Source organism: Sciurus carolinensis, chromosome 13 (genome assembly GCF_902686445.1).
Source record: "Sciurus carolinensis chromosome 13, mSciCar1.2, whole genome shotgun sequence".
NCBI lineage: Eukaryota > Metazoa > Chordata > Mammalia > Rodentia > Sciuridae > Sciurus > Sciurus carolinensis.
In genome coordinates this window covers 7,733,282-7,756,388 of record NC_062225.1, presented here as the reverse complement: position 1 = coordinate 7,756,388, position 23,107 = coordinate 7,733,282, and the positions used below count along the sequence as shown (strand labels likewise).

Below are 23,107 nucleotides of genomic sequence, written 5' to 3'. Positions count from 1 at the left end.
CACCATAAAAGATTTAAAATGATAAAAAAAATAAAAACAGTGGGCATGGTGGCATGTGCCTGTAATCCCAGCTGCCTGGGAGTTTGAGGTGGGAGGATTGCAAGTTGGAGGCCAGTTTGAACAATTTAGTGTGAGACCCTGTCTCAAAACAAAAAGGACTGGGGATGTAGATCAGTATTTGCCTACTCTGGGTGAGGCCCCAGCTTCAACCCTAGTACCAAAAATAATAAATAAATGAGTAAACAAAACATTGCTTGTTACATTAGTCAGTTACAGAAGTCTGCTCAATTCATGAGGGCACCTTTATTCACATAAGAGGAAGGAAGGGAAGGAGATGCTTTGTGTAAGGGAGAAAAATATTGCATTCATCACTTTCTTGGTTGAGAAACTGGAATTCTGATTCTACTTTAGACTAATTTTTGTGTGACTTGTAAGACATTTTCTGTTTGGATACATTGTTATTTTCCCTTTTCTTTACCTGTTTTTAAAATATTACATTATATAATTCAATAAGTAAACTTCTTTTATGCTGAATTTTACATTGACACCCAAATTGGGATTTAAAATGACTTTGCTTTCAGAAAAAATTTTCAGTTTTAGTGAATGTTTCACAACTTTATAAACAATTAACAATTCTGCTTATTAAGAATTAATAATTCTTGGGCTGGGGCTGTAGCTCAGTGGTGGAGCACTTGCACTGCATGTGTGAGGCCCTTGATTCAATCCTCAGCACCACATAAAAACAAGTAAAAGGCATGAAAAAAAAGAATTATTTATAAAACAGAATTAACGTCTGCATAATGAATTAGTAAGTAAAAAGAGTAGGACTTCAGATGCATGAAGACAAGGCATTCCATTTTTGTTGATTCTTAGCCATCTCTTCATGGACCTTAACTAATATTCTAAATTTTCTTGGTTCCCTTAAAGCTCCTATTTGTGCCATCCATGCCTTCTTCATAGGCCCTTTAACTTCCATCCCAGTTAGCATTGAACTGAGCTTAGAGAGAAGATTCCCTCTGCCTCTGCTTCTGCCAGCCCATTCTTTATTTTCTCTTTCCCCCCCAAGAAAGTGTTTGTTCCTTGTTTGGGTTAACTTCTTTGTCATAGGATTATTTTTAAAACTTTTTTTTTTTTTACAAATTGTAGATTTATATGCTTCTTTGGTATAGGATTATTTATTAATTAAACTTTAAAAAAATATGGTAGATTTATAAGCAAATGTGAGAAATAAATACAGAAAGATACTGTGAATCCTTCACCCAGTTTCCCCAGTGGTAACATCTTAATAGGCTAGAGTACAATGTCACAACCAGGAAATTGACATTGAGAAGAGTCAATATTTCCATCAAGAATATTTTATGTTGCCCTTTTATAGCTACACCCACTTCCCTTCTGTGCTTTTCATTATCTTAACTCCTTGCAACCACTAATCTGGTCTCCATTTCTATATTCTGTCATTTGTCATTTATACAGCACATGAAGATGTTGTATAAATAGAGTCTACAGTATGTAAACTTTTGGGATTGGCTCTTTTTTTTTTTTTTTTTTTTTTTTTTTTAATAACACTCAGCAGCATTTATCTCTGGAGATTTGTAATAATTGCTACGTGTATAACTAGTTTTTTCCTTCACATTGCTGAGTTGTATTCCATAGTATGCCTATAGGGCAGTATGTTAACCATTTGCCCATTGAAGGACATCTGGGTTATTTCCTGTTTATTTGATTGCTATAAATGTGTGTGTAAAAGTGTCTCTGTAAACATCAGTGTGCAATACTGGGTTGTATGGTAGTTGCATCTGTACATTTTTTAAGATGACTTTTTTTTTTTTTTTTTTTTTGCGGTACTGGGGATCGAACTCAGGGCCTTGTGCTTGCGAGGCAAGCACTCTACCAGCTGAGCTATCTCCCCAGCCCTAAGATGACATTCTTTTTTAAAGTGTTTACTATTTTGTATTCCCACTAGCAGTGTATGAATGATGCATTTTCTTTGCATCCTTGCCATCATTGTTTTTTATTTTATCCATTTTAGTAGATGTGTAGTGATAGCTCATCATGGTTTTAATTTATATTCCAGTTGCTCTGCATTCTCACAGCATTTAGTTTATTATTTTTTCATTTAGATATGCTATTTTAATAGATGTGTTGCCTTGTGGTTTTAATTTGCATTAGCCTCTTAGCTAATATTAAACCACCTTTCATGTGTATTTATTTGCCATCTGTATATCATCTTTGTTGAAAGGTCTTCATATTTTTTGCCCATTTTCTAATGGGTTACTTAGGGTTTTCTTTTCACTATTTAGTTTTGGCAGTTTTTTATTTACTCTAGATAATACTCCTTTGTCACATATGTGGTGTGTAAATTCTTTTTCCCAATCTGTGACTTGTCTTTCATCTTTTTTGGTGGGGATACCGGAGATTGAACTCAGGGGCACTCGACTATTGAGCCACATCCCCATCCCTGTTTTGTATTTTATTTAGAGACAAGGTCTCACTGAGTTGCTTAGTGTCTTGCTTTTGCTGAGGCTGACTTTGAACTCGAGATCCTCCTGCCTCAGCCTCCTGAGCCGCTGAGATTATAGGCATGTGCCACATTCCTGACTCTTTCATCTTCCTGATGTGGTCTTTTGCAGAGCATAAATTTTTCATTTTACACAGTGTAATTTCTCCATTTTATGGACTGTGCTTTTAGATCTAAAAACTTAACAACTTAGTGCCAGATCCTGTGGCATTTTTCCTATGTGTGTGTAAGGCTTTTTTTTTTTTGGTAAAAATTTTTAAATTTTATGTTTTACATTTATTTTGAGATTTGGTTTAATACTTTTTTCCCCCTATGAATGTCTACTTGCCTTAATGCCCTTTGTTGAAATGGCTGTCCTTCCTCCCTTGAATTATTTTTGTACCTTTGTTAAAAATCATTTGGGGGCTGGGAATATAGCTCAGTTGGTAGAGTGCTTGCCTTGAATGCACAAGGCCCTGGGTTCAGTCCCCAGCACCACACAAAAAAAGTCATTTGGGTATATATAGGTGGAACCTTTTTCTGAGTTCCCTACTCTGTTCCACTGATGTGTCCTATTCCTTTACCAGTACCTCACTGCTCTTGTATAGGAAGCTTTATGGTGAGGTAGAACAGTGTCTCTCAGTAACTACTACTTTGTCAAGATTTTTTTTTGCTATTATAAGACCTGTGCCTTTCCATGTTTATTTTAGAATAAATGATAAAATTCTATTGTGTACTTTGCTAGGACTTCGATGGTAATTACATTAAACCTGTAGTTCAATTTGGGGAGCATTAGTGTCTTTACTATGTTGAATTTTCCAGTTAATAAACTTTCCATCATATTTTATTCTACTTTAATTGACTAAGCTAACTTATTTTGGATGCTGCTTGTGAGGAAAGATGTGTGAAAAGAAGTGGTTAATAGAGAATGTGGATTTTATGATGCATAAATAATCTGTGTGTGTTAGAATAGAGATGAACAGAGGAAAACAGGTGGCAGAACCAAAGTGAGGAAGCAATTGCTTGTGGGAATGGTGAATCTCCTTCATAAAGGAACCGAATTTTTAAAGTGGGTCTTGGATAAATGGGTCAAGGCATTCTAGTCCTACCTGCATTTTCACTTGCAAATTCTCTAACTTTGGCCAACAGGTTTGCTCTGATTTTCTAGATTTGTCTTTGTACTTTTCTAGTTTTGTGTTTGTTTATTCTTTTGCCTCTGATGAAAAGGTGCTTCTTTCCCTCTTTCTGTAAATTAGTAATGCAGTGCATCCATTAAGACCCAGATCAAATCAGATTTTGCTTTCTAACCTAAGTCAATCCATAGATATAAATGTTAATAGCATCACTGCTAGAAACATTTATTTTAAAGCCCGAGTTTTCAAGGGAGAATGTGGGCCATCTTGAGAGCAAGAAGCAGCTTCCCCTTGGTCTGGTATGTTAATATTTATGTAAGGACTGTAGCCTAGGGCCTGAGCTAGAGATGGAGTCAGGGTGGAGATACAGTTTCACAATGGTTTTCCCTGTGTGTGCTTATTGTTACTTTTTGTGGGCAAGCACTTGGGCCAAGGATGTGGTCTGGATTGCTTACCATTTGCTTGGTTTGCATTCCGGTAGTTCATGTGTTTCCTGCATTCTAGTGGTTTATGGCCACTTTTTGGTGGGACTCACTATATCATTTTCTGTATCCCCAAATTCCTATATTAATCGATATCAGAACTTTAAATTTGCTGTTTTTTTTTTTTTTTTTTTTTTTTTTTTTTTTTGGTATTAGGAGTCCTTTAACACTGGGTTACATCCTCAGCCCTTTTTATTTCTTGAAATTTTAAGACAGTGTCTTGTCACGTTGCTTAGGACCTTGCTGAGTTGCTGAGGCTGACCTCAAACTTGGTATCCTCCTGCCTCAGTCTCCTGAATCACTGGGATTACAGATGGGCCACTACACATGGTTCGATGTTCCTTTTGTTTCTTTAGATCTTCCTCATGCAGACTATGCTAAATGTTACCTCTTTAAAGAGACCTTTTCTGACTGCCTTTATCTAACGTAGGTATACATTGCTCTCCAGTTGTTCTCTAACCCCTAGTCCCAACTTTATTTCTCTTCGTTACATTTATCTGTAGCAGAACTGGTATTATTTTTCTGACCTATTATTTTGCCTGGCCAGTGAAAAACAAATACCATGGAGCATAGACTTGCATCTTGTTTGCTGTATCTTGTGCCTGGAACTACAATACACTGTAGATGCTCAGTAAATATTAGTTGAGTGAGCAAATGAGTAAAATGTTTTTGTATTTGTACATCAAAACATTAAAATATTTTCAGTCACATGCTAATTTAATGTAGTCCTCTTAATTTACTTTTTAATTTGAAATGAGCCACATTCTAGGCCTACTGAATTGTAATAATCTCTGGAAAATAGGCTCTGAGTCTGTTTATTTTTGTGAAAGCTCAGGTGAGACAATGCCTTAAATATAGTGGACAGTAATTGTACCACTGTATTATTGGTGGGATAGGGACAGTTAGGGAAAAGAGGTGTTCTGCTTATTTTCTGTTTTTTTCAATATGTGGATAAAAGCCAGGTCTTAATGACTTTGGCTCTGTTGAAGTTTTTGGCACAGTTTGCAAAAGGAAACGATGTATGGTGCATACGTAACAGGTGTACGATTCAAGTGAAAGGGATTTGTTTGTAAACTTACAAACTCACATTGATGTTTTTTGAACACATGAATGTGGTTGTCATCAGAGGAAATCTTCCAGTTTTGTGTGCTGGAGATAATGATTTTAGTGTGTGAAATCATATAATAGTTTTATAAGGGACCTTAATTATCATCCAGTTTAGTCTCTCATTTTGCAAATGAGGAAATGAGGCTAATTGAGGTGAGTGAGTTGCCTAGCGTGACATGACTTTTTAGTGTTAACATGCACCTGGAAACCAAGTCTCCATCCAATTCTAAGATTGCTGCCTTGTTAAAGTTGATCAAGGTCTGGGGAGTGGCTCAGTGATGGTGCATTTGCCTACCATGCACAAGACTTAACTTCATTTCTCCAATCTTTGATTTGTTTTTCTATGAAATGAGAATTATATTACTTGGTAGGATTGTCAGGGGTAAATATTAGTATAGAATGCAGTGTCAAAGACATGCACCTATATCCAGGCTCCCCCTGCCTTGTATATTTCTGATCTTTATGCATGGAATATAACAATGAACTTTGATTTTGAAAGTGTTCCACTACTCAAAATTAATCTGCCTAAAATGAATGCTATTTCTAAAGCCTTATATTAGGCACATTCAATGAATAATAATTAACTATTTAAAAATTTAGTAGAACTTTAAGGAAATAGTTCTTTGACACATGTTTTTTAAAATCTCATTAGAACCAATGCTTTATTTTTTTCTATTGGTGAAGTCACCTACAGAGCTGTTGAACCTCAGAAACACTGTTTTATTTAAAGGGTCCTCACTAAAAGATCTGTGGGTAATGATTTTGTTGGCTGGAATATTATCATTTTTATACTCTAATTAATTTAAAAGTAATATGTTCAAGAGGGATGCATAACGAGGGTTTAGGGATGTTAATTTTATCTGCTAACTATTTGAATTGGTCCAGTCTGTTTACTTTCATTAGGTTGTATGTACTACTGTGGAAAATGAAATGGCCATTAGACTTCTGAAAAGCTCTTTTAGTTTTGACATTCCCTGAAGTGTGACATTGATTGTAAATTTGGCTGGTAGAATTTCCCTTAATCTATTTTTGTTTTTTCATTTTCTATTCTTATTCCTGGCCAGTACATCAAAGACATTCTTAAATGAAAACTTACTGAAGGGTGGGCAATAAGAGAAAGATTTGTTAGGAGGAATCATGAATTGGAAAAATTTTATGGGTACAGAACAGCCTCACCTCTGGTGCTGCTTCCTTCCTGCTTTGGGATAAGAAATGGTAATGTTGATACTATTAACACTGATAATAGCTGATATAATTTTTTTTTATGTGCAAGTTATTTTTCTCAGTCATCAATAAATTTTAGCTCATTTAATCTCCACAACAGCCCTCTGAGGTACTGTTTTTATCCTTGTTCTACAAATGAGAAAACTGAGGCTCTATGAAAATAAGAAACTTTCCTTGGGTCCACAAAACTTACTAGTGACAGAACTAGGATTTGAACCCATTCCATCTTGCTTTGGTGCCTGTCCTCTCTTAGAATGTAAATCTCAATTTTTGTGTATCAATTACATTCCAAAATAATACTTTGGATCTAATGGGTTAAATAAAATATTACTAAAATTAATTTTACTTTTTTTGTTTTGAACCCAGGGGTGATCTGCCACTCATCTACATCCCTAATGCCTTTTTATTTTTTATTTCGAGACAGGATCTTGCTAAGTTTCCCAAGCTGGCTTCAAACTTGTAATATTCCTGCCTCAGCCTCTTGAGTTGTTGGGATTATAGGCGTGTACCACCGTGCCTGGCTTTTTAAATGTTTTTAATGAGGCTCAAGAAATTTTTAAATTACATATGTGACTTGCATTGTGGATTTCATATCTGTTGGACAGTGCCAGTACATGTAATAAGCATCAAATGAACTGTGCTTCAAGAATTTATCATTAATTAGACAAACCTGGCATATCTTTAGGTGCTATTAGTTCATTCCCCACCCCCTACTTTCTTCTGAAGACTAAAACCTAATTAGAGAGTTGTCATAATAAAAACATTTAAACACTTGGACATACATTGCTTGGGCTTAAGGAAAAGCTGTTGATGAATAACAAGGTGGATATATAAGCCTTCTTTGGAAACCTCCCCTGGGTGCAGTTGCTAGGGGAGGTGTAATTTAGAGCTTTCATTAGGATGATAGGTGAAAGAATCAAGAATGTGAAAATGGTTTAACATGGTACTAGCAATGTAGGTTATAACATCACTTTAGTTAATTACACTTTTTTATGGGAAAGCAATAAATATCATTGACTGATATTTCTTAAAATGTTTAAGATATTTTCTGTAGTTTTACTAAGACAAATAATTTTGAAACAGTTTTTTAAATGGTGTTTCTTAGTCTTGTTTTTGTATTGGTGAACTTTATTTTTTGGCCTCGATGAGGTTTTATATTAGGGAACAGAATGAGATGCAACTATTTAATGGACTTTTTAAATGTTGTCTTAAATAAAAATTAAAATTATTAAGCTTCATAAGAGCCAAGTATATTATAAGTCCTGCAGTAAGTCTACTTAGAGTTAGTATGAGTAATTTTTCTGTTTATCCTTGTATTATTCTGAAGGAGTTAAAAAGATTATAGTTGTTAATTTTTAAAAAACTAGATACTGGGACTGTTAATATAGCTCAGTTTGTAGAGTGCTTGCTTTGTAAGCACAAGATTCTGGGTTTAATCCTCAGCACTACAAAAAAAAAAGGGGAAAAAAAGATACCAGTGTTAGGGACATATGTTAAATATGATAAAATATTTTAAAAATTATTATTTGTAATTGATATGTGACTTGAAATCCTTGTTTGCTCTGCTACACATCTCTTAGCTGTAGAAGTTTTGGTATTGGTTTTGGTATCGGTTCACTGTTTCTGGTATCTAAAGGAAGAGGATGTGCTAAGGTCAGATAGCTTTATCACTTTGTGATTTTCCTCCTACCTTTGTTTAAAGGCAACAAAGCCAAGGAGAAAGTGAACCAGTGATCTTTAAGTTGGTGTATTTAAGGTACTACTCAGTTTTGTGTACTTCTTTCTTGAACATGAAATTCTTAATGCATTTTAATATTGACTTTACAGATCCTTCTGCTGAGGAATTGAGAAAGTTAATGATGTTGCATGGAGGTCAATACCATGTGTATTATTCCCGATCCAAAACAACACATATTATTGCCACAAATCTTCCTAATGCCAAAATTAAAGAATTAAAGGGAGAAAAAGTAATTCGACCAGAATGGATTGTGGAAAGGTAAGTTTAACTTTTGATTAAATTTAACCAAATAAGTTTTTTGAAATATGGAAAACTTTATATTTTATTATAAATATTTAACTTAATTGCAGTGGTAGGGATCAAACTCAGGGTGTTGCACTGAGCCACATCTTAGTCCTCTTTTTCTTTTTTTAATTAACTGATTTGATATTTATTATGATTTCTTTGTTCTTGGTGTGCAGGTGATAAAATGTAAGTTGGTGGTTATTCATACTAACTTTCTGAGTTTAAATTGTCTGGAACTTTGGTGGTGAGCTAAAAATTGAGTGATTTATATTTTGAAATGATACATAATGCACACACACAGATGAGTGATTACTAGATTTTTAAAAGAGAAGTGAAAATGCTAAAATCATAATTTTGTGTATGGATAGTTCATAATCAGTATTTGAGAGCATGGTCAGATTGTATAGTGGGATGCTAATGAAACAAACTTAAAAATTAATGAAGTCAGTTGTCCAAAATTTTTTTTCAAATTTTAGCTCTCTCTAATTCTGACACCTTCCATGAACTTATTCCATAGATTTAGTATTGGCCAGTTCCTTTATATAGTGCATATAGTTGCATAAATTCAGTGATAAAGCAGTGTGATAGTGATAAAGACTGCACCCCTGGGCTCTGGAGATGTACTTTGGTTCACATCCCAGCTTCCCAATTCCACATTGTGTAATCCTGTGTGACTTTGGAAACTTTATGCAGTAACTCATAACCTTGTTTCTCATTTGTAAAAGGCTGATAAATAACCTACCTGCTGTGGTTATGTGAGAAATAGAAATCATTTGTGTGAATTATTTAACACAATGCTTAGAACATTGTAGAGGCATAATATACAGGAAGCTTCTATTAATTTTATTCTGTAAACTAAAATTCCAAAAGTTAAAAAGTACTTTTATTGCTTTCAGAAAGTTAAATTTATCTTACAGATGGAGATTTTTAAACCTTGTGGGATTTAAATCAAAGACTTATCTTTAGAACATTCCACTGATTCTTGTCTTGTGCTTTGTTCTCATGACCCAGCTACTCTCTGTCTATTACATAGGATTAACATGGCTTTTAGTTCTGTGTCTCCTTATGAAAGAACTTACGAAGTTCTCAGAATAAGAAGTTATTATCACTCCTGAGTTGAACTGTGTTATCAGAAACAATCCCGTCATAGTGCTAGAGCTAAAATTTTGTTGTTGAAGATATTAGTTTGGTTTGGAAAGAATTGGGGAAACCTGTTGGCAGTAGGAAAGTCAGGGAGAAAGGGCTCTTGCTAGGTGGGACATGATTTGCTTAGAAAATGGTGTTTCTTTCAGTACAGCCGTTTTCTTTACGCCTATTCTTACAGAATGTGACTAGGGAGATAATGTAGCTGAGATAATTAAAAGTTTAAAAATAGGACTTTATTTTAGTCTGGAGTTATGCTTAGTTGTCCATTTTTAACTGAGAATAACTTTGGACATTATGATTATATGGCCTATTGACCTCGTTTTGTATATAAGAAAGTAGGGTCAGTAAGTTTGATTTGCCCAAGAACAGAGCAGAATTGAGAGTCCACGTTTTCTGACTTCTGGTTGGGTCCACTCTTTTACCATTACTTTTGTTATAGATGAGTAGGCCCATGTGGAAATGGATCAGTTTGGGTATATATCTTAATATATACAATAAATTCCAAATGTCTCTGTGTCATTATTGCATGGAATCCTTTTGGTTAAATCACAGTACTATTTTCTTTTTAAAAAATATTTTTAGTTGTAGATGAACACTGTACCTTTATTTATTTTATTTATATGTGGTGTTGAGGAGCGAACCCAGTGCCTCACATGTTAGAGGCAAGAGCTCCACCAGTGAGCTACAACCCCAGACATTACTGTTTCCTTTAACTCTCTAATCCCAGTCTTGATCTTGTCTCGGCAGGATTTTAATGAGATTTTCTTAGACTTCTAAATTTTAGATGTATTTGTTATGTAATGGATGATAACATCTTTTTTATAATTAGTTTTTCTGTTTTCATTTGAATGGTTATAAAAGGAACTACAACTTAAGTGTGTGAGGTGTTGCTTTCATTAGAAGTCCCTGATGCCGTGTGTGTGCCATTAAACTTGAGTTAATACAGGTGTGATCATAGGGCCCTAATATCCAAGAGGCAGGGGAGTTCTTTTAATGAGAAGCCTATGTTCATTAAGTATGAGATTATGTTACTAACATTTATGCCTTGCAAGTGTTACACTCATATGTACTATAAATTACTTGTTTTCAAAATTTTGTTGTAATCCTTTTCTTGAGACAACTTTTTGTTGAAATTGGAAATGTAGTAGAAAAGCTGCTGTGACTTACCCCACTGGCCTACCAAACTGGAGGTGTTCATGAGAGCACAGTTTAACACCATTGTCCTAAGTTAGTACAGGTTGATTTTGTTTTTGTTATTATTGGTTTTCGTCTTGGAGTGTGGGAACCTGTCTCCTACTGTTAGGTTCCCAAGTAGATTGACTGTGAGTTGGGAGATACTGGTGATTTATTGTTCCAACTCATGCCACTTCACTTGGGGTCTGCGAATAGTACTAATTCCCCATCAGAGTTTTTCTTTCTGAACTCCCAAACTGATGTTAGCATATTTGTCCTGTACTTAACGATACTCTGAAGATCTCATACTTGATATGGGCTAAAACTGATTTCTAATTAGAGTGCTTATTCAACTCATTTATATGAAAGTCACTTGTAGTTTTCTCTCTCTCTCTCTCTCTCTCTCTCTCTCTCTCTTTTTTTTTCTTCTCATTTCCCTTGTACTTTTGTGTCCTTTTTCTCTTTACTCTTCAGAGAATATTTGCAGGATTTTAGTTTCTAGCATGAATTTTTTTAAAATGAATTATGATGTCATTTTACATTTTTTTTCACAAAACTAGAAAATTCTAAAGTTATTTTTACTAATGTAAACAGTACATACATTTCAGGACATCTCTTAATGACTCTTAGGTAATACCTTATTAAAAATATATTCTTGGTTTTCATGAGCTAGAGAATGGATCACTTAATTTTTAGTGTCTGTAGTGAAAACATATAATCTTGACTCTGAAGGAAGGAGGTCAGGAAGTCATGTTTTCATGTTACTTACTTTTCTAACTACATGATGTCTTGGTGAGTGGCTGAGAAGTTTAGGAAATTGAGGGTAGGCCAAAAGGAATTTCAGTTTTTAATGTGTAAAGATGATTTTTTTGCTTAATGGAGAAAAAATAGGCAAAGAACATCTTATTTTTTTTCTTGGCACATAAGTAGATCTTTTCTTGCCTTAAATTCATTTTTGAAGAAGGAAGAAGGTGGGTGATGTCCAGGTGGATATAAAGGTGTTAGATGCTGTTTTTGTAATAGAGAAGAACTGGGGCAATGAATATTGACTGGAACTATGAAACTTTTGATTTTCAGAATTATTCCTGAAACACTAAAAAGAAAACAGAATTATTTCAGACTATAATCGAAAGTATGAAATAGAACCCAACTGGGAATTTTTGTGTGCCTTTTTTGTTGTTCTTTGGTACTATTTATTGGACCCAGGGCCTTGTGCATACTCTCCCATTGAGTTATATCCTGGCCCCTCGTATAACTATTCATTGGCAGTTGATAGAAATAGAACATGATTCAGAAAACTGTTAGCTAACAAAGTTTTATTTTAGAGATAACTTTACCTTTGCTGTAGGACAAAGCAAGAATTGAGGCTCCCCTAAGTAGATAAATATTTCACTTGGAGTGAATATGTGTCTGATCCATTGTATAGAATGTAAAACACTTTCAAATATTTTAGAACATATTTGCAGCGACCTGGAAAAGTTATATACATAAAAACCATGTTATATTATCTTTTGGTAAAGTGAAAGAGTTCTTTCTTAGCTCCTTTTGGTTTTTAACTCTTTCTTCTTTTTGGAAGGAAATGTAGATAAGTTTTCTGTGTATTTAGGATAAATAGGGAAATTAGTAAATGTTAAAAATTAATTACTGAGAAAAAGTTTTAAAAGATTTTTTAAAAATATACTTCCAAATAATGTTTTTATAATGCATGTATTGGACTTTATTTCCTTCTACCAAGTAGCTCAGAGGATCTCTGACTTGAGACCTGGAGTATTTACATTTGTCTGATTTTATAATAATCTCCATGAGTTTACATAAGCTGAAGAATTCTGCTGGGCCACATGGCTCTTCTTAGGAGTTGAGTGTGATCAGTGTTGACCATAGAGGGCACCCGTAGAGTCTACATCACCCTCCATACTGTTAATAGCCTGAAGAAGTAAGCACACTATTTGGGCATTTTGTCTGGTTTTTGTATTTTGACTTTACCTCAAATGTGCACTAATCCCTTGGTTACAACTATTCATGGTGAAAAAGGTGTCAAGTTAAGATGGGATTTTATTTTGGTATGAAGTACCTCTACCTCTTGGGAGTAGAGACAAGAGGTGAGTTGAGATAGACAATACTGTAAGATGTAGTTTGGCAGTTGAAACCAATTTTTAAGGGAGAAGAGTTGATTCAGTAAAGAATAAAATTAAAGTAATAAATGGTCTAATTTTAGAATTTTGATTCTAATATTTGAATGTAACCTGTAATTTTGATTTAGCCTAAAAAATATATTTGAGTGAAAATGAAATGTCTTGTGACTTGTATGCCATGGTTTACTAGTTTTAGTATTTGGTAGAATTATTAAATAATTGATGTAATTGATATTGTAATTATGTAATTGACAAAATTATAGGACCTGGACTGTGCCATTATATGACTTCATCTTTAGAATATATCATCAGTGTACTTTTCTGGATTCAAAGTTGTTGTTGACTCAGTTTTTTAAAATTAATTTTCTGTAAGAGAATTCTGTCATTTCTCCCAGGGTGGTTATTTTTGTTTTAAAGTCACATATAGAGCCATTTAAGAAAATAAAAATGTCAAAAATCTTGGATTTATGAGATAAAAAAGTATTTTAGTCTGTTACTAACTTATTGTTTTCCTAAATAATTAAGGGGTGACTTCCTTAATTTTAAAATTCCAGGCCCATTTGTTTTCATGGGCGCATTTCTTATTTTAGGTATTTTAGGTTTCAGAATCAAACAGTTTAAAAAAATATTTCCAAATATTTAAGGACCTGCCTGTTTTAAAATTTGGATGTTTACATAAGTATGTTAGTTGCTAATTTTTAAAGTTGAAGGGGAAATGACATTTTTAAAGATAGAATAGCCCAAAATCAATTTAAGACAGTTTAATGCAGTTGGCTTTGGTTAGGAAGTATGACAGGAGTGCCAGTTCCACTTAGTGTTGCAGTGCTGGCGTTCCTCGGGATTGCAGTGGTGATACTCCTTGTGACATGAACATTTGGGATTAGATATGTGTGAAGATGTCTGCCTTCTTGCAAAGTTCATATCTTCATGTCTCTTACCACCCTTGATACACATAAAAATAGTGTAAATTATTAATTACTCTTAATGCTGAGATTCTTTATTTTGTCCTATGTTTTTAGTTCTAGTTTTCCAAATTGAGTAGACCTAACATGAATGTGACATAGAATTTGGGAGTCTTTTTAAAATTTATTTATTTTTGAGAGAGGGTCTCCCTAAATTGCTGAGGCTGACCTTGGATTTGCAATCCTCATGCTTCAGCTTCCTGAGTTGGCTGATTATAGGTGTGTGCTACTGTGCTTGGCAAGAAAGTCTTAATGATTCTGTGTAGTTTAATAGGGGGAATCCTGGTAAATACTGAAGTAATGAAGATTAAAAATACCAACTAGTGCAGCTAGTGCTTCGAGTTTTTCTGATCCACCTCTATGGTTTTATAAGATTATTGGCCACTAATTCATAAAATTCCAGACCCATTTGTTTTCATGGGCAGATTTCTTATCCTTAAGTGCTTAAGTAAGATGGTAGTGTACTGGAGACTATGGAGAAGGAATAAACTAGGAAGGCAGGCAGCCTGTTGCTAGTGAAATACTTCCATGTTTAAGAATGCTCATTTTTCATGAAGATCATTTTTATCAAGTACACAAAGCTAAATTTGGTGTTGCTTTCTCGTTTTAGCATCAAAGCTGGACGACTCCTATCCTGCATTCCATATCAGCTGTACACCAAGCAGTCCAGCATGCAGAAAGGCCTCAACTTTAATCCTGTATGCAAGCCTGAGGATCCTGTGGCAGGTCCAAGCAATATAGCCAGACAGCTCAACAACAGGGTGTAAGTTTGTCTTGTTTGAGGAAACGGCACAGCTGGTTTTTAGCAGTGAGGATGGCTCCTTACCCTGTTGAAGATAGAAACAAATATAAAACCTGGCTGTTAACCACTAATAAAAATGTGGAAACATGTAGATGTCTGTCCCCCAAATTAACTATATTTATGGCTAACGTTTCATAAGTAAAATGTAAATAGGTTTTTCTGATTGTACTAGATTCTTGTGTTAAACTAACGTATCTTAAATTATTAGTACGTTTTTCTTGAATTTACATAAAAATAATTATTTTCCCACAGGGATCATTATTTTCTCACAAATGGAACTAACTTTACCAGCTGTATTTTTATTATGTGCCATGCACAGAAAGAATGTTTACATTTCAAGTTATTTTTGAAAAATTCAAAATTTATAACTGTAATTCTTAAATATGTAAATGTTTTATATCATTGACAGTTTGGTTGGTGATCCTCAGTTACAGAATTGGGAATGAATCTAGACTGTATTGTGTGTGACTGATTTTTAAAACTATATTGATTTAAATGTTTATTGCAATAATTCTGGGTAAATTGGTTTCACAATTAATTGGTGTGTTGCCTTAACTTGTATATGAAATGGTTCATTATCATTAACCTTCTACTATTTATTAAATTGCTTGCTTTGGGAATTGGATATATTTTTTTTCCCAAAAGATCAAGAATCTCATTAACCTGGGAGGATCCGATATCACAACCTTCTGTAATTTTGTTTTGTTATTTGTTATTTAACTTGTGTTCACTTATAAGCTTGTTCAAATGTTTTTCATGTTACTGAAACTTTTAATTTCTAAAATTCTGTCAGTGAGTAAACCAAGTTATATTAGTAAAGTTTTGCATAAGTACACAATTCATTTCTTAACCTACAATAATAAAATAAGAAAGTTGATATGTGTTTTTCATAATTTTCTTTGTTGACAATTTTAGGAAGACATCGCATTTTACTTCTTAATATATTTATGCTATTGTTTAATAAATGTATATCTACCAGTGATATTTGAATACACCTATTTTGCAAATGTTTATCTAATCTGAGAAGCTAGTACAGAAAGACTGTATATTGATATATTTTCTTGCCAATATATTAATTTGTTTCATGGATTGGTAATTTCATATTAACAGTCTTAATGGTTTTGGCACAGAAAACTAGATGTTAAGACTTCTCTGACTTAACATTCCTTTTGTTCCTTGATTTTTGTGTGTGGGGATATATTCAGTATATTTTATAAATTTCTTTGAAATGATCTTACATGACTTTTTGCTTCCTTGCTTTCTTTTTATCTTAAGGGACAGACTTTCTTGGAAATGTGAGAAATAAGATTTCGTTCTTTCTTCTTTTAACTGTTTCCAGTTTTTCTTCTTATTTTCCTTTTACTGGACTGATTATCTGTGAGGATTGGATCTACTCAGAATTGGCTGTCATATTCCATGAGATGGTTGAGCCTGAGCCAACCCAGAAATGGGTGGTAATGTTTTGCTTCTGACTCACATGACCTTTGTATATTGTCAGACCATCATTACTAATAGACCATGTTGGTATTAGGATGAAAGAGTTTAGACCTGGTAATATTACCTGTGTCATGGGGCTATGTATCGCACCCCTTCATCTGGAGCCTGAATTGTAATTGGATTAATGCTGTGAACATTTCTAAGTAGAGTGAATTATGGTTTTTAATTCAGGTTTCATTTTTGTTTCTTAGATTATAAGTGTAGATGAGTTTCATTGTAATTACAGAGCATTACTGAACAAACATCTAGAAAATCCAGGATGTGAAATTTTACTATAACTTTTGTCATAGGTCCTACAGTTATAAATCTGTCATTGGATTGCCTTTGGACCATATCTTTCCTTTTCCCATTTCTCCTCGCATTCCTTCATTCCCCTTCGTCTAATCCAAAGTACTTCTATTCTTCCATCCCCCCCCCACCCCAAGTTGCTTGTTTTTCTTGTGTGAATTTTACTGAATTATCTCTGTACATTTGCTTGGTTCTTATTTTTTATCTAATTATTCAATAGATAGCCCCATTAGTGGGTTACTTAATATAGTCTGTCAGCTTTCTGTCTGAATTTTAACTGACCTCAAAACTTTAGTCCCATACATAGTGGTATTGGATTTAATGGGTAGGACAATGGCTTACATATAAACTAAATTTAAAACTAGGAATAAGATTTGTATTTTTTTTTTGCTGTGGGGTGGGAGGTTACTGGGGTTGAACTCAGCGGCACTTTACAACTGTTTCATCCCCAGTCCTTTTTATTTTTATTTTTATTTTTTTTTTACTTTTTTTTAGTTGTCTACAGACTTTTATTTTATTTATTTATATGTGGTGCTGAGAATCGAACCCAGTGCCTCACACATGCCAGACAAGTGCTCCACCACTGAGCCACAACCCCAGCCCCCTTTTTATTTTTTTGAGACAAAGTCTTACCAGGTTGCTTAGGGTCTTGCTAAGTTGCTATGGTTGTCTTGAACTTCTGATCCTCATGCCTCAGCCTGCTGAGTTGTGGGTTTATAGGCGTGAGCAGCCATACCCAGAAGGAATAAGAATTCATATGAAGTTCTTTGCCCATTTTTGTGGATGTTATTCATATTCTATTAATTTAGCAAATATTTATTGACTGTGTTGTAAATAAATGCCAAGAAGTATTTGTCAGAATTATGTATTTATAACTTAAGTTTATAGAGTCTAAATTAATTTTCTGTGGGAAAAGTAATTGAAAATAGTCATCTTGCTATATCCGTTTGGCCAAGAATTATCTTTTATTGAAAGAAAATACATAAATAAAGTTTATTGTTAAGAGGGAAATACTGAAATGTTAAGTTTCCACTAAGAAAATGGTTAAATGATATTTTAACCTTAAAGTTAGATATTAATTTAAATAAATTTGTTCCGCTATTTTAGAAATCACATAATTAAGAAGATTGAGACAGATAATGAAATCAAAGTCAATGGAATGAACAGTTGGAATGATGAAGATGCAAATAATGATTTTAATTTTGTGGATCTGGAGCAGACCCTTCCAGAAAGGAAGCAAAATGGAATTCCGCATCCCAGAGGCAACGCTGTCATTTTTAATGGACACACTCATAGCTCTAATGGTGCCTTAAAGACACAGGATTGCTTGGTGCCCATGGACAACAATATTGCCAGCAGGCTTTCTCCAGACTCTGCCCAGGAGGAGAAGACTGAGAAGAGCAACATGGACTTCAGAGACTGCATTCCGCAGCAGAGCACCAGAAATGCAGATGCTTTGCGGAATCCACACAGAACTAATTCTCTCTCACCATCTTTGCACAGTAACACTAAAATCAATGGTGCTCATCACTCCACTGTTCAGGGGCCTTCAAGCACAAAAAGCACTTCTTCAGTACCTACTCTTAGCAAGGCAGCACCTTCAGTGCCATCCAAACCTTCAGACTGCAATTTTATTTCAGACTTCTATTCTCATTCAAGATTGCATCACATATCAACGTGGAAGTGTGAATTGACTGAGTTTGTCAATACCCTACAAAGGCAAAGTAGTGGTATCTTTCCAGGAAGGGAAAAGTTAAAAAAATGAAAACAGGCAGGTCTGACACAGGTAGATACTTACTAAAATTTTTTTCTTAATAGTTTTGCTTCATCTTTTCATTCTTATGCTGTCATTGGTATTCTGATTAGTACTTAGTTATCAATATAGATGTCTCTAGGAGTGGCAGGTTATATAAGTTACAGTAAGTATTAACAGATTATAAAAAACTTATTAAGATTTTTTTTAAAAAAAGATTAATTGTGACTCACTGAAAATTGTCAGAACATTTAATCAATAACACTTGGGATTCTGAACATTTCAGTCCTCATATAGACCTTATCAGTTGTCAAAGTTTGGAACTATGTAAATATAATGTGTTTTATATTCAGTGCTAAATCTCCTGTAAGAATGAGGTTGATTTGGGTAGAAGTAATTGTTAATTTCTAGACACTTGCATCATAATGCTTTTAAAATAATTAAGTAACTTTCATATATAACTATAATTACATATAGTGAGATTGTTTTTATTTCTAATTAGATTGCTTGATTGTATTTTGTTTAAGACACTTTACTTTGTCATCAAAACCAAACAAACCCAATAATAGCAGGCTGTTGTATAGCAGTCATTATAAACTAGTTTCTGGTTTTTGATGCTAGTTGCTTTTGACAAACTATAGGTTTTTGTTTTTAAATCTTTAGGGTAAGAGATCTCAGATTTATAGCTTTATAACTGTGATAACTGAGGCACAGAGAGATGCTCACTGTCCTAGGAAGTTACCGGGACCTCTCCATATGTTCTTTTTTTTTTTTTTTTTTTTTTGACTGTATGATTTAGTCAAAAAGTGCTTTTATACTTATGAATATTTCAGAATAATGTTATAGGTATTCAGTTATTCTTACTTTATATCTTGACCTTATAAACCCCTGAAGGTCATTTAATTTTGAAAGCTTCAAAGAAACCTTAAAAATTAGTTCTGCAGATGAGAATAAAATGGGAAGTTTTTACATTATATGATAGCATTTGGTATTTGATTTATGCATTCTATACTTAATGGATGTTTAAAACCATTGTTTTGCATTGTTTATATTACATTTATAGAATACTTTTATAAAGCAGAATTTTGATTGTTAAAATTTACTTTATAACTCATTTCTCCAGATGACATAGAGGGTAGTAAGTAGGTATGTGGCTTTGGAGTTAGATAGCTTAGCCGGAATCCAAATTCTGGTTCTGCTGTTTTTTATGCTGCAGAACCATAGACGAAGGCAGCATGTCTCTTTGAGTCTCATTTTCATTTCTGCAGAGGAATGATAGGAATTGATGTTTGAGTTACAGGATTGTGAGCTTAACAAAGATAACAAGCAGTTTCTGTATCTTGTACATAGAACTAGGTAAATGCTGTCAGCATTACACTTTGGTAGATGGGGTAACTGAACTCTTTCAAGGGGTAAATCTTAAGTTTGTAGAAGCCTATTACAATAAATACTAACCTTCATTAGAAAAACAGTGGGAGATCAGAAGTTTTATAAGCTCAGGGTTCTTATTTCCCAGACCTGTATTATCTTGGAGGACCAGGAGAAATAAACCTAATATTATTTATAATATAAATAGTAGGATCAGGATAACTCTATAATCAATCTGTGTAGCTCATTGTTATTGGAAACCATTGTCCATAGGAGAGGACATTGATTTTTATCTCCTTGAATGTTATATATGTGATGCAGAGCTAAATTTGTAGTTGTGTCTAATGGCACAAGGAGAAAAATTCCATTTGTATACAGATCTTTGTTTTATAGACTATTTTTGAAGTATGTTTACTTAGAACAAGAGCATGGTAGTTTGAATAATTAGTACACAAATAATTTTAGGATAACTTTTGACAACTTGTAATCACTGACTTTATTAGGATTAGATTAGGAAAAGATACTATAGTATCACTAAAGTTGAATTTAAAAATTTCATTCAAGAACTAAATTTATATTTGTATCTGTACTTTTAGAGCTAAATAAACTGAGATTTCACTCCTATTAAGATGGTAGAAATAGTCTATAATTGATTTTGTATGTTTTAAAGACTATTTTCCTTTTGAAACATCTTTTAAATACAACTTCTATAGTCAACTAAATCTAATTTTTAATATGAAAAATAGTTCAGGGTTTCAAATGTTTTCTTTTTCCTTCTAGGAAATATGTCAGTATTGAGTTCACCCAGACATCAGAGCTGTATAATGCATGTTGATATGGATTGCTTCTTTGTATCTGTGGGTATACGAAACAGACCAGATCTCAAAGGTCTGTATTCTTGTTTATGTTTTATTAAGAAAATATTGTTACAAATGTGAATGTGTGTGTATGTGTATATGTGTATTCATTCTAAGGGATAACAAAGGGTTCTTGAAAAATATTTATTCTGATTTTCCTTGGCAAAATCAATTCCTGCTTCCGAACTTTCTGACTGAATTGTCTAGAAGTAGGCAAAGGAATATTGGAAAACTTCTCCATGTAGAGATGAACTTTTCAGGGAAGAGGATTCATCTTCAGCTGAGAGTATGTCCTCCAAGACTGATAAAGGCAGCAGGGCCCTGCCTTGGGCATTTTCTATATTTTTTACTACTTGTTAATGGAAATTTTATGGTAACCTGTGTCTTTGGCACGTGAATCAGCATACTTTCTTGTGTGCAAATAACTTGATGGCAGTTCTGATGCAGGTGAACATGCCAGTATTTGGCTATAGAATAATTTTGTATTTATTGAGTATTGCTAAAATATGTTAAGGTTACTTGGGCAGGGTTCGTTTTAATGAAATTTCAGATATTTGTAAGCTAGTTACTACTTTTAAGAAAATTTATTCTGTATTTTTCAGTAGTTAATCCTGTCTAAAGAGGTAACTATATTAGCATTTTCTTCTGAGAGTCAGTTCTTCCATTCCATAAGAATCACTAATTATGGCACAGAAGCTTCTGGGTTAATACTAGAGCTTATCTTTGTCATGGGTAGATGCTACTTCAGTTCTGAAGGAGTTTTTACACGTTAAAAATTTGATTTTAGCCTATGAATAACTTCTTTATGCATTGTCTTGTGCATGCTAATCAGAGGTTCTACGACTAAGTTAGTCCCTAGTGACCCCCTTTTTTTACCCTTCTAACAACTACATTTAAGAATACATAATCATCTGTGCTATAGCTTTACAACATATGGTTATCCTGTAAGTTAACACCCATGGAAAAGGAAGTGATAAGTGAAAGTAATTTTCTAACTAGAGCAAAAACTGAGAAGACTGTATATTCATGCTTGGTGAGGTAGGTCAGATTAGGGGGTCCTATTCATAAATAATTTATTTCTTTTGCAGTAAAATTGGAAGATGAGTTAGATGTTCAACATGCTCTTTGGATACCAGAAATATAGGTTTTCTTTCTCTCCCCCTTCTAATCTGAATATCCAATCTGAGTTGTCTGTTTTCTACTGTAAGAAAACCTTAGAAAGCTAAGTGATGTTGCTTTAGGTTGAATGAATGTATCAAATTTTCTGCAGTAGTTTACTTTTGGGGGAGAGCTGAGGAGCTTAGATGACATTTTCATAGTAATTGATGATCTTTAAAGGTATTCATTTAAGGGATTAATGCCTAAAGGAGAATGGTATAAATATTACAGATATATGAAAAATTTTCCTTTATATGTTCTTAACATTCCTATGTACTTAGATATAGAAATAATTTAATCTTTTCCTCACAGGAAAACCAGTGGCTGTTACCAGCAACAGAGGCACAGGAGGGCACCTTTACGTCCAGGCGCTAACCCCCAGCTGGAATGGCAGTATTACCAGAATAAAATCCTGAAAGGCAAAGCAGGTACAGATGAGCCCTTTGAAGTCATAGTGCTCCTGTGAACGACCTCTGGATTTTGCTGTTGGTATCATTTAGAAATGAGAGCAGAGTTATAGTAATTAACTTTTTCATTCAAGGGTTTTAATGATCGTCACTGACGTCTTGAAATCTGAATGTAACATGGCTTATGTTTAGACTTTGTTGATTTGATGTTGATATTTTCCTGAAACAGAGGGAAGAATGTTTTTTAAATGTGATTACTTGCTTTTATAAATTAAGATGAGGACGAAAATTATGGATACTTTATAGAAATTTTTTTCATTTTCAATAACTTTTATCTAACTTGAGAGTTAATTACTAGTAATTTGATCCTTGTATCACAGTAAGGACACTAAAAGTTTATGTTAAATTCAAAATGAGGAAGAGGGATAAGAAGCAGTAGAACTTTAATTTGTTGGAATAAGATGTAAATACCAATAATCATTCCTCATTCCTTTTATTGAACTTGTTTCATATGAGAACGTTTTTCCTTGCCTCTCTTGGCTTTTAAATTTTAGGATATTAATAAATAAAAATCATAAATTTTACTACTCACATTACTTATTAAGATTTTCATGTATCTTTTATTCCCCACTCCTCCCATGTAAATTCCCTGGGAAAAAGTCTAGAAATTTCGTCAACACTGATCGGTTTTCCTCATGATTGTCTTGAATAGCTCCCAGTTTTAAAAATTAGTCTTTAAGGAAATATTGATCAGAAAGTAGATAAACAAGTGATACTGAAGGCATGCAGTTTGATTTTATCCTGTTTCATTTCTCTAGTTTGGTCAGTTATTATACTTTGGGCTTATTTTAGAAAAGACCCCTATTAAGGCAAAAGGAAAGTGATTGGGCATCTCTAAGAACCTTTATTGGGGTTATAGTCTTTTTGTTGGTTTGGTCATCTGTTTGCATGGTATAAACTGTGAAAGAAAATACTTGTAGATACACATTTACGCTGTGTGTGTGCATATATTTTCCAAGTTTCTTCGACTTTCTTGATCTAAGTCTTTGCAGAGATTTTTGAGATTGTAGTATTTTGTGTGTCATGAGTAGATTTTGG

At 33.7% G+C, this 23,107-nt stretch overlaps 1 protein-coding gene across 1 annotated transcript in view; it reads left to right on the top strand.

Annotated features, from left to right (window-relative positions):
• Positions 1–23,107, top strand: part of Rev1 (REV1 DNA directed polymerase) — a 75,203-nt gene that overhangs the window by 23,689 nt on the left and 28,407 nt on the right. The window contains 7 exon segments of the mRNA XM_047523421.1: positions 8,271–8,439; positions 14,490–14,642; positions 17,574–18,217; positions 18,220–18,252; positions 20,368–20,475; positions 21,915–21,950; positions 21,953–22,030. Of these exon segments, the coding sequence (XP_047379377.1) occupies positions 8,271–8,439; positions 14,490–14,642; positions 17,574–18,217; positions 18,220–18,252; positions 20,368–20,475; positions 21,915–21,950; positions 21,953–22,030 (1,221 nt within the window).